We start from the raw sequence: 12704 nt of genomic DNA, 5'->3' as shown, positions 1-12704 counted from the left end.
GGGCTGACCGGTCAGCCCATCTGATATAGCAGAGCCGAGTGTGCACACTCGTCTCTGCTACATCAGATGTAGCAGAGCCGAGTGTGCACACTCGTCTCTGCTACATCAGATGTAGCAGAGCTGAGTGTGCACACTCGGCTCTGCTACATCTGATGTAGGAGAGCCGAGTGTGCACACTCGGCTCTGCTATATCAGATGGGCTGACCGGCACACTCGGCTATGCTACATCTGATGTAGCAGAGCCGAGTGTGCACACTCGGCTCTGCTATATCAGATGGGCTGACCGGCACACGGTGTAGTTGAGCAGAACTGGCTCAGCACTGCTACCAATAGGAATGCATTGGCCAGCGTTCAGCCAATCAGCGCTGGCTCTGCCGGAGGAGGCGGAGTCTAAGGTCGGACCTGAATGGAGACTGGTGTGGAGCGATCTTAGACTCCGCCTCCTCCAGCAGAGCCAGCGCTGATTGGTCGAATTCCGTACTCTGGCCAATCAGCGCTGGCCAATGTATTCCTATGGGAAAAAGTTTATGTCACAAAAATCACAATTACACACCCGATAGAGGCCCAAAAAGTTATTTTTAATAACATTCCTACCTAAATAAAGGTTATCCCTAGCTATCCCTGCCTGTACAGCTATCCCTGTCTCATAGTCACAAAGTTCACATTCTCATATGACCCGGATTTGAAATCCACTATTCGTCTAAAATGGAGGTCACCTGATTTCGGCAGCCAATTACTTTTTCCGATTTTTTTCGATGCCTCCGGTGTCGTAGTTCCTGTCCCACCTCCCCTGCGCTGTTATTGGTGCAAAAAAAGCGCCAGGGAAGGTGGGAGGGGAATCAAATTTTTTTGGAGTTTGCCACGTGATGTTCGATTCGAATCGAACACATTGAACAGCCTGATATCCGATCGAACATGTGTTCGATAGAACACTGTTCGCTCATCTCTACTCGTAATCATTTTCTGGAAGAACATGAGTATTATCTGACAGAATTGCAGGGGTGCCAATACTTTTGGCCAACACTGTAGTCATTTATATATTAGGCCTATGTAATGAGCAGTGGTAGCAGCGGTAGCAGCTGCCACAGGGCCCGACACCTTAGTGGGCCCGGGTCCCCTCACTAGTTAATATGCCAAAAAAAGAAATAAACAATAAAGTTTACTTTTTGAGCCCCAAGGCCACCTAAGGTGTCGGGTTCCGGGAGGTGGAGAGCCTCAGCATGTGTCCTGACAGTGGGGGAGGGGCACAGAAGGAAGAAGATTGTGCCGGGGGATGGAGTGAGCAGCGCTGAGTGAGTGAAGACTGGTGAGTTTACCCCATATGTTCAGGACAAGCTGTCAGCACACAGTACTGTGCTGGCAACTGCCTGCTGCCTGGGGATGAAGGGGTTATTACAGTACATAATACTGTGCTACAGGGGCCACTATAGGGCATAATACTGTGTGCAGGGACCACTATAGGGTATAATACTGTATACAGGAGCCACTATAGGGTATAATACTGTGTACAGGGGCCACTATAGGGTACTGTGTACAGGGGCCACTATGGGGCATAATAGTGCCTGCAGGAATGCGGCAGAAAAGGGGCGGTCGGTTGGGGTCTTTGGAGGGGGGACCCATGTCAAAGGTTCGCCACAGGGCCCTGCCATTCCTACTTACACCACTGGTAATGAGAATGGCTATTACTTATTTCCATTATTTCCGTTTCCCCCCACCGAATAAAAAAAAAAATCTTGTATAATAAAAATTTAATGTAATTTGTATTATTTTGCCTTTGTGTCTTCTTGGCCTGAATAAAGTAAAAACCAAACTGTGCGACATTACTCCGAAAAATTCCTTTAATTCAGCATCAATAAGACATGACAGGTGTCAGATCATGAAACATTCTGTACTATCAAGTTAAGGAAAAATATATAAAAAAAATCACTTGTAATGGTACAATAGGTAATTTATTGGAAGAAAACCTCAAAAAGTGTCAACCCAAAATCTGCTATTACTAGGTCTTCCAGATCAGAGGAATCCATTATCACAGCTCCGTCTTCTATATCTCGCCTGGGGAAATCCCACATTATATTGCAGTTCTTGAAACAGGTGCTGGATTATCAGATTTTCCGGATTATTGGATACCAGATTAAAGGAATTTTTTATACTATATACTATATAAAATTATATATATATAATCTATATCTCAGCAGATAGTTGCCCAGTTTCATTTCACATTATATTATACAGTGCTGCCCGCGCAAACACAACAATGCAAGCAGCAAATATTCAAGAACTTCTCCCATAATTTCTAGGTGCCATACATCAATAGACATCCATAGATGGTTCCTCAAAGACCTATCGTGAAATACACAGCTTGAAGCACTTTGCTGTTTTTCTACAATCTTTAGATCCTGTCAGTTTTGAGGACCACAGTTCAATCCATCATCTCCTCGTCTTCACATTCAATGTATATTATCTACAAATCTCATTCACATTCAATAATCTCTTAATCTCATATTGTATTGCTATTGCTGTATGGATAATGCACATTCATTGGTAATTGTGGCTTCAAGCTAAAAAAAAAAACACAACAAAACAAATGGCAATAAATGTTGGCAGGTGACTTCCAGATTTCGTCTCTGAAGAAGTCCAAAGTGCGCGGTCATGGAACTCACATTCTACGAATAGAGAACGTCTAACCAAAGCCAACGACATGTCCTGGTGCTGTTTCCAGTAGGTCCTCACACTCCCGGCTGTGACGTGTGTGAGGAACCTTGCTATGTCCTTTGGGAAACACGGACACACGGACACAACATTAAGATGAGACATTCATCCTCAAATAGACAGTTCCAAGAGGCAGTCACTCAGGCAGTCATGGTCCATGACACCCATCTGTTGGGTGCTATCCATCAAGGCAAGGCGCAGATCCTTCCATCTGCATTAATGCACATTCAGTTCTCAGCACATTCTGATGCTCCTCTGCAGCAATGAATATGTCTCGCTGGACAAGTCTTCACCATTGAAGCCATCACGTAGCAGGAGAAAGCAACAAAGGTCTGCTGAGGTAGTCTGTTTTTGTCTCTGTATCTTCAAGTCTTTGGGTGATGTAAAGACTTTACTGTGGACAAAAAAAGACATAAAGTAGGTAAACTTTGGCATGGAGGATAAGATAGTTTTCTAGGCATGTACTGCAGGACTTCTCTAGACAGAATTCCTGATACTTGAACAGAATTTGGGTTTTATATATCAATGACCTGTCCTTAGGGTAGTGAGATTGATGGGAGTCCAACCCCAGGGACCCTCACTAATAAGCAGAATGAGAATGCTGTGGCACCCCAATCCACGCAAGGAGGTCCTTTCATGTCCTCTAAGATCTGCAGTGTTATAGACCAGTGTAAAGCTGATTAGCTTTGATGCTTCCAGAGATATTGGTGCCAATAGTCTCTCCCCCAATATTACTGGGGCTGAGCAGTGAGGGATACTCCCCCAGATGGTACACTTCTATAGTCCTATACTGTGAAGAGGAGTCTTACCCACCATCCAGCAATGATGCTGAGCTGTGAGGCCGGACCCTCTGACACTGCAGTGATACTGGTAGTTGAAACTAACGGCACCAATATCCCTGGAACCAGGACAGACTTTCGCTGGAATAAACACTGGATCTGCGGAACCAGACCACACTGGGAGACAGCAGAGCACCGGGGAGAGGTGAGTATTTTTTTTCACTTATCCTGCCTAATATAAAAAATGAGTCTCCCCATAAAATGTTTGGGACCCACACCTGTATTATATCACTAGTGACGGACATCTTTACTATGATTTGTCAGAATTTGACTTGTATTGGATTTCCCCAAAAAATATAATTTCTCACAGAAGTTGACAATTAAGTTCCATTAATATTAGATTACCTTTACTTTCCCTTTGTCGTCCTGATCACACGCATCGCTGTGAATTCCTCCAGTAGTTACCTGAGACAGATAGAAATGTAATTAATATTCCATATATTGATCTAATAAGACACATATGTCGGGTGCACCTGTGACGTGCTGAATCTGTGTTGTGGGCTCCTATAGCAGTCACATAGTAAATGTGATGTGTCCTACTACACGTGCTGCATGTGGTTTAATATGTTGCATGCATGTGTGGAGCAAGATGGGGACAATGGACGGGATATACTTACTAGGTTTTCAATATATTAGCTACACTATATAATACATCTGTATGCTAGGCTCAGGCTACATTGTCACTTTGACCATAACTCCCATAACCAAAGATTTCCATGTAGCCCCGTGACTCCTAATGTAAGTGAATGGAGCCCCATTACAACATTGTCTACTCACCATTCTTGTCACATCCCCTGTAAATGTAATGCCTTTGTTTGGACGCTGGTCCTGAGACCCTGTACTGCTTCCTCCAAGTGAATTCTTCCTTATTCCTGTTGACATCATAGGTAATAGGTGCGTTATTACACTGATCATAAAAGAACAGCAAAAATACATTAAATAAACCCCGAGAAAAAAGATGAAACCAAATTCATATCAGTATTGAATACGGATCCATAATATGACTTGTATCCACTATAATTGTCTGTGCCACAAATGTGAACAAGTACAGGACACGCAGCTTCATTTGCAGTCCTTGGACTGGACGGCACGGGCACATGGCTACCAAAGCTATGGCCGTGTATATGGGCCTATAGAGATGAATTGATCTGTACTTTTATCCGCAATTGCAGCCTCAGAAGTTACAGCAGGTGATATAACATCAAGCAATGGGAAACTACTACATGAAACAAGGAATGCTATAGTAGTCCTCCATTCTGATGAAGGCCATACCTGTTCTTATTCTCTTGTGTATATATTTTACCATGCTGTTATGGAGACTTTACCATGACTTGTGATCACAGTCTTACGACCTGTTCACACCTAGGATGTCATATAGAATAGCGGCAACCCCCAGACAGCAGCAGGTGAAAGCATGAAAGAATATATGTGCGGTGCGAGAGCTTACCAGTTGCGGGCAGAAGTTCTAATCTCTGCAAGCTGTTTCTCCGTGATGGGTTGAAGCTTCCTTTAGAGAGTCGCCTTTGTCGGCTGGAGAGCATGGCGGCCGGAGAGACAATCCCTGGCGGAGGCACTTTTCCCATCCTGTAGTACAGCTCCTCTATCTCCTTCTTCTGCAGTGCTTGTAGTAACTGCACTTCAGACATGTGTCTACAGGGCACAGAATTAGGGGTGTCAGATATAGTCAGACAAGTTCTCAAATTTATATGTACTGTTTCCATATTCACTATAAGGGAATCGGTCAGCAAGACAATCTGTATCAAACTAATGGCACTACCTTGTAGAGCGGCTTCTACACTTTCCAAAGATGTCTTTCCAAAGGTTGATACTGATTTTCCTGTATATACATATGGAACATCCTGGACATATAATATATCTGCCCTTGAGCTTACATATTGAAACTAGTTGTGATGTCATAGCAGTTCACCTGACCAAAATTATGATGTCAGAGTAGCTCACCTGACTAGAACTAGTTATGATGTCAGAGTAGCTCACCTGACTAGAACTAGTTATGATGTCAGAGTAGCTCAACTGATTAAACTATTTGCATACCTCCCAAGCATCCCGGATTCTGCGGGACATTCACGGATTTGGTGTCTTGTCCCACGGTCCCGGTCGGCGGGAAGTATGTCCCGGTTTCAACTCATCTGCAGAGGACGCAGATGAGTTGAATACATATACAAGTAAAGCAGAAGCTGTCACAGCTCAGCACCTGCTTTACCGCTGCGCTCCAGCTAGTGGATGTGTAGGTGCAATGTTATGACGTCACATCACGCCTACAACTATGTGAGTGAAACTGCAGAGAGAGTGGCGGAGGAGAGTTGGAAGGGTGAGTATAAGTGTTTTTTTTGTGTTAAACATTGAGGTGGAACATAATGAAGGGGCCCCATGAAACTGGGGGCAGACGAAGGGGGGTGGGAATGGCATCAAACTGGGGGCAGATGAAGGGGGGGACATGAAACTGGGGGCAGAGATGGGGGACATGAAACTGTGGGCAGAGATGAGGGGATATGAAACTGTGGGCAGAGATGGGGGGATATGAAACTGTGGGCAGATAAAGGGGACGGACATGAAACTGGGGGCAGATGGAAGGGTGACATGTAACTGGGGGCAGATGAAGGGGGTATATAAAACTGGGGGAGAGATGGAGGGGGGACATATCATTTACAGGTGACTGTGTGGGGGCATATGAAAAATGAATGAGAATGGGCGGAGTCAACATAAAAGTGGGTGGAGCTAAATCATTTTGCCCCTCTTTCTGTGATGTACACTGACTTTTCTAGCCACAGATCACCTTATTCTTGTTAGAAAATCTCTCTAGGCTTAGACAGGAACATATCTCAGACAGGAGGGACCACTATTATTTTTCGGCAGCAGTAGACCTCCTTGTACAAATGCAGATAACATGTCCATCCTGATTTCCTTGTCTATGACATATATCAGCCCTTACGGGAAACTTACTTCTGTCTAAGTTGCTGAAGTTCCTCGAATATCTCCTCATCGTCGCTCTCGGTGTCATCGCTGCTGAGATAGGAGATCCCTCTTGTATAGTGCAGCCACACCTGAACTGTGGAGATCTGCTGAGGCGTCTTCTCCACGTTTTCGTCCCCGCTAGAAGACTTTGTGTCTACATCCTTCCCACCATATACTGCTATTACTTTACTACTGTCCACACAGTTCTCCCCATTCATAATACTGACATTTTGGTTAAGGCCTTCATTGATGGAGTTATCTGGGCAGCCATGTTCACTTGTACTATTGTTATTGAGGACACAAGCAGAGACATCTCCTCTTTCTACATCATTACTGACTGGGGTGAAGTCTTCCCTGTCATCGCCATCGCAATAGTCCCCCGCATCCTGGCTGCAGGTGTCAGATTCTGAGCAACTGAGCGTGTTGTCCCATGCAGCCATGTTCATGTTCCCATTAGGAGTCAGTCTCTCCGGCTCTGAGAAATTTCCCTCTGTCTCCTCATCTGTGCTGAAATCTGTATCGGAGGAAGCGGTCTCATACTGTTCAGGGGTTGTGTCGGATGTCTGAGACACCTCGGGACTGCTGCTTAGGTTCCATGATGTGTCACTGTCAGCAGAATCTTTCGTCGTTGTTACTTGAAATCTCCCGACTACTTTTGGCTGGACCTCTGTGAATATAAAGCACAAGAAATCAAGTTATAGTCACTGAAATCTTGTAATAGAAATCTTAGAAACACCAGAGGATCCTCCGGAGAGCCCAGACTCTAACACAATGATGGTGCAGCAGAAGACACCCACATTTAGAGGGTACTATGGTCTAATTCCTAGGGGTTGTTGGAGAGTGTCTGTCCGATAGATAGATAGATGTGAGATAGATGATAGATAGATAGATAGATAGATAGATAGATAGATAGGAGATAGATAGATAGATAGATAGATAGATAGATAGATAGATAGATAGATAGATAGGAGATAGATAGATGATAGATAGATAGATGAATAGATAGATAGATAGATAGATAGATGAATAGATAGATAGATAGATAGATAGATAGATAGATAGATAGGAGATAGATAGATGATAGATAGATAGATAGATAGATAGATAGATAGATAGATGAATAGATAGATAGATAGATAGGAGATAGATAGATAGATAAATAGATAGATAGATAGATAGATAGATAGATAGGAGATAGATAGATGATAGATAGATGAATAGATAGATAGATAGATAGATAGATAGATAGATAGATAGATAGATAGATAGGAGATAGATAGATGATAGATAGATAGATGAATAGATAGATAGATAGATAGATAGATGAATAGATAGATAGATAGATAGATAGATAGGAGATAGATAGATGATAAATAGATAGATAGATAGATAGATAGGAGATAGATAGATAGATAGATAGATAAATAGATAGATAGATAGATAGATAGATAGATAGGAGATAGATAGATGATAGATAGATGAATAGATAGATAGATAGATAGATAGATAGATAGATAGGAGATAGATAGATGATAGATAGATAGATAGATAGGAGATAGATAGATAGATAGATAGATAAATAGATAGATAGATAGATAGGAGATAGATAGATAGATGAATAGATAGATAGATAGATAGATGAATAGCTAGATAGATGAATAGATAGATAGATAAATAGATAGATAGATAGGAGATAGATAGATGAATAGATAGATAGATAGATAGATAGATAGATAGATAGATAGATGAATAGATAGATAGATGAATAGATAGATAGATAAATAGATAGATAGATAGGAGATAGATAGATAGATAGATGAATAGATAGATAGATAAATAGATAGATAGATAGATAGATAGATAGGAGATAGATAGATAGATGAATAGATAGATAGATAGATAGATGAATAGATAGATAGATGAATAGATAGATAGGAGATAGATAGATAGATAGATAGATAGATAGATAGATGATAGATAGATGATAGATAGATAGATGAATAGATAGATAGATAGATAGATAGATAGATAGATGAATAGATAGATAGATGAATAGATAGATAGGAGATAGATAGATAGATAGATAGATAGGAGATAGATAGATGATAGATAGATAGATGAATAGATAGATAGATAGATAGATAGATGAATAGATAGATAGATAGATAGATAGATAGATAGGAGATAGATAGATGATAGATAGATAGATAGATAGATAGATAGATAGATAGGAGATAGATAGATGATAGATAGATAGATGAATAGATAGATAGATAGATAGATAGATAGATAGATGAATAGATAGATAGATAGATAGATAGATAGATAGATAGATAGATAGATAGGAGATAGATAGAGATAGATAGATGATTGATTGATAGATAGATAGATAGATAGATAGATAGATAGATAGATAGATGAATAGATAGATAGATAGATAGATAGATAGATAGATAGATGAATAGATAGATAGATAGATAGATAGATAGATAGATAGGAGATAGATAGATGAATAGATAGATAGATGAATAGATAGATAGATAGATAAATAGATAGATAGGAGATAGATAGATAGATAGATAGATAGATAGATAGATAGATGTAGTGATGCTTTACAAACTTACCATTAGAGGTGGCACTTGGCTGAGGATTCAATGGGAGCACAGGCAAAACAGGTTGTACCTTGTAAAAATAAAATAAAATTGGCATCAGAAATTCTCAAATTATTGTAATGACAATTATTCAATGCTTGAAATTTATTAAATAAACATAAACTAAAATCATAAACATTTTTAGCACTTTTCAATCTTTAGCCTTGCTTCGATTACCTACGCTTGCATTTCCCAATTTGACCACAAGATGTCCCCAGTGTGCCAAAGATTAATGTAATGACAAATTAATTTAAAGGGCTTGTCCGCACGAGATAATCCTTTTTGTTAGACTATATCATGGATCAAAAACTGATTACTTGGTGTCATGCTGCTGAGACCCCGGTGATCTGATGTAATCCGTATGGGAACATGGTAACAAGAGTTCGCCACAGGGGGAAAGCACTTCACATTGGATTCAAGAACATAAATATCGAAGACCTTACAGTCCCTTTTTACTCGCTGATAAATTGCTTGGCCCTTCTACTGACCTGCCAGACAATGGTCTTCATATTAGGACAAGCCACACCTTTACCCATTTGCTACACAGGTATCAGACTTACGTCCATCTCTGGGAATGAATACTAAGACTAGCATCCATAAAAACTACATTATCCAAGTTACTTTTACGATATCAAATAATATTCATGTATTTTGTTATTTTTCACTTGCATCGCCGTATTCAGGTGTCATGGATACAGTCGTCTATCATTAGGCGTCCTCTGGGTAAAGATGGCATTAGGTAGAGGGAATATCTGCCATTTATCACTAAAGCTTAGAAGCCTTTCAGCATATTATCCCCTGTGAGGCCTCAGGCTATCATTTCATTTGGGAAGTGAATAATACTGGATAACACCAATTTTATCTAATGCTGCGTGATGACAGGTCTTTATACTTAGGCCCGACATGACTTTATATCACGTTCTAATAAATATCTGAGGCTTCCAGCATGTTACGAGACACGAGATAATGTCATCCTCATCATTCCCCGAAGCCATCTTACGGTTGTCTATAGTCACTGCTGATACCCGGCGATGTAATGAATGTATTACACTCCGTCATATAGGTATCTTTACCAAATATGACAGTAGATCTAGCACAATAGAAGTGTCATCGATTCATGACAACTCGTATTTATGGCCAATATCCATGTTCCCCCTGACCACAGTAATCCAGTCTGTATTACACTTTCAGTACCATGGCCTGTACAAGGAACACTAGTTAAACCGATTATAATGGAAATATATAGCATTAACTAGACTGTAGTGGTAACTCACAGGCTCAGGTCTTAGGCCCGATTCACATCTGCGCATGGGTTTCTGTTCGGGAAGTCCACATAAAAAAGTGGTTACCTAAGGAAACCCACGGACCCCATAGACTATAATGGGGTCCGTGTGGTTTCTGCACGAAAAATGCTGCTAGCAGGACTAAATGTGGAGAGGGGAATGGAAAGGCCCGAACGCAGATGTGAACCAGGCCTTATATATGGAGGTGGGGAAGAGGCAGTAAAGATGATAATATGATCATCTGAACAATGCAAACTTACGTAAGCACTGAAGTCATCCAAGTTTGTTGGCCTGGGAACGTGTAAGAGTTACTATAAAACTTATCACATTGTTTATGGGTATTCAGTAAATGCAGAGCCATTTACTAGCCAGGTTGGAAGTAACTTAGGGCCCGTTCACACGGGCACAGAGGGGGCGGATTATGGTGCGTAATCCACGTCATAATCCGCCCCCTCACAATGGTGGTCTATGGAGACTGCCAGGCTACTTTTTTCCATGAGCGTCATGTTGCCGCTCAAGGAAAAAAGAAGCGGCTGCCCTTTCTTCAGGCGGATTCCACAGTTTGCTGAGCCGCAGTGTCCACCTGGTAGCAGCAATCTTCGAGGTAGGCCCATTAATTTGAACCAACTCTGGAGGGGGGAAGCCGCGACTGTCGTGGCAGGTGGGTTTTGAGCTAAGAGTGACGCGGCTCCCCACGTCACTCTTGGTGCCAAAATCCACCCCACCACCCCCTGTGTGAACTTAGCGTAAAGGTGCAATACTTCATGAGATTCATGGTTTTTGTAAATTTGCCCCTTACTGTTCAATATGCTGATACCATCTACACCCCCCTCACCTCACTACCTAGGACCTATGTTATAGTTTCCCTTATTCCTTTCTGTCCATTCCTTGCTAGAAAACTGGTCAAATGTTTTCCCGTTTAAGCGTTTATACCCTATTCATAGGCCCGGTTCACATCTGCGTTCAGCTTTCTGTTTGGGGACCCTCATAATGGAAACCTATCCGTATAAAAAAGTGATTACTTAAGGAACCCCGCAGACCCCATAGACTATAATGGGGTCCGGGTGGTTTTCGCATGAAAAATGCAGAGAGAAAAGGGCAGATTGCAGGACTTTTCTCTCCACAGATTTTATTCGGGATGGGGAATGCAATGACCCGGACGCAGATGTGAACCGGGCCTAAGTCAGTATCTGATAAACTGCATGTCCAACCCCTGAGACACCCAAGATCAAGAGAATGGGGGACCACAAGTTCTTCTGAGCGCTCCATGTGAATGGTGAGTAGCGCACATGCACAACCACTGCGCCATTAACTTTGTTGGGACTGATGGACATCGCCATTTCTGCAGCCCCATAGAAAGCAGTGGCCATAAATGTGCACCACCACGCTATATAAACAGTGATCCCCAGCCATCTGATACTTTTCTCCTATCCTGTATATACACATGATGCCACATCGTATGGTATATTAAACATCTAAGCAGGTATAAAATCCCATTTTCACTCAATAAAATATATGTAATTCACACTGAGTAACGCTGGCGTTTTTTATGCTTATTTTTGCACATAGCGCTGCGTTTACGCCGCGTTTGCGCCGTTCAACGCCACCGCAAAATAGCGCGGCGCAAATGCGGCGTCTACGCGGCGTTAACGTGGTGCTATGTGCAAAAATAAGCACAAAAAACGCCAACGTTACTCAGTGTGAATGCAGCCTAAGAATCAAAAAGTATGTACATATAAAATCTAAAGACGTGGAAACAATGTTATATGGCCAAAAGGAGGTGGACCCCCCCCAAAAAAAAAAAAAAAAATCTAACCTGTATATGCTGGTTGAACAACTCATGCAAATCCATGGGCATGGGCACTAGAGCAGACCCCATGGTATCAGCCTTTTATCCTCTACTGGGCCATAAGTTGGGCAGCAGAGTTAAAGTTCTGTTATATTGGCAGATGAGTTGTGATCGATGATATAGGAACAAAGTCATGTGTTTAGTTAGTTTTGCACGTTAGTCACCAGGAGCACAGCATGGGCGCTCAGTCGCCCTTCTTCTGACATTACTGTCAGCAGCACATCTCCTGTTTGCTCATGGGTAGTTAGTACACCCCCATATACAGTTACATAAATGGCTGGTGTTCACATAATGTGTATGGGCACCTTAACATCTCTGCACATGGCTTGTATGTAGATGCTCGGCCATCAAGACCCAGTCCATGAAGTCATTCAATATGTCCTCTTCATAGGTTAACCTT

The 12704-nt window shown here is 41.9% G+C and overlaps 1 protein-coding gene across 1 annotated transcript in view; it reads right to left on the bottom strand.

Moving 5' to 3' along the window:
* Positions 1–1824: 1824 nt before the first annotated feature.
* WNK4 (WNK lysine deficient protein kinase 4) overlaps positions 1825–12704 on the bottom strand; it is a 129116-nt gene continuing 118236 nt past the window's right edge. The window contains exons 16-21 of the mRNA XM_075277362.1: positions 9146–9203; positions 6510–7188; positions 4996–5198; positions 4326–4420; positions 3894–3953; positions 1825–3103 (exon numbers count right to left, since the gene is read on the bottom strand). Of these exons, the coding sequence (XP_075133463.1) occupies positions 3101–3103; positions 3894–3953; positions 4326–4420; positions 4996–5198; positions 6510–7188; positions 9146–9203 (1098 nt within the window). The 3' untranslated portion in view covers positions 1825–3100. The remainder of the gene's footprint in view (positions 3104–3893; positions 3954–4325; positions 4421–4995; positions 5199–6509; positions 7189–9145; positions 9204–12704) is intronic.

The sequence above is a fragment of the Leptodactylus fuscus genome, chromosome 6 (genome assembly GCF_031893055.1).
Source record: "Leptodactylus fuscus isolate aLepFus1 chromosome 6, aLepFus1.hap2, whole genome shotgun sequence".
In the NCBI taxonomy this organism is placed as follows: Eukaryota; Metazoa; Chordata; class Amphibia; order Anura; family Leptodactylidae; genus Leptodactylus; species Leptodactylus fuscus.
The sequence above is the reverse complement of the archived record's forward strand: the minus strand, read 5'-3'. Positions and strand labels throughout refer to the sequence as shown.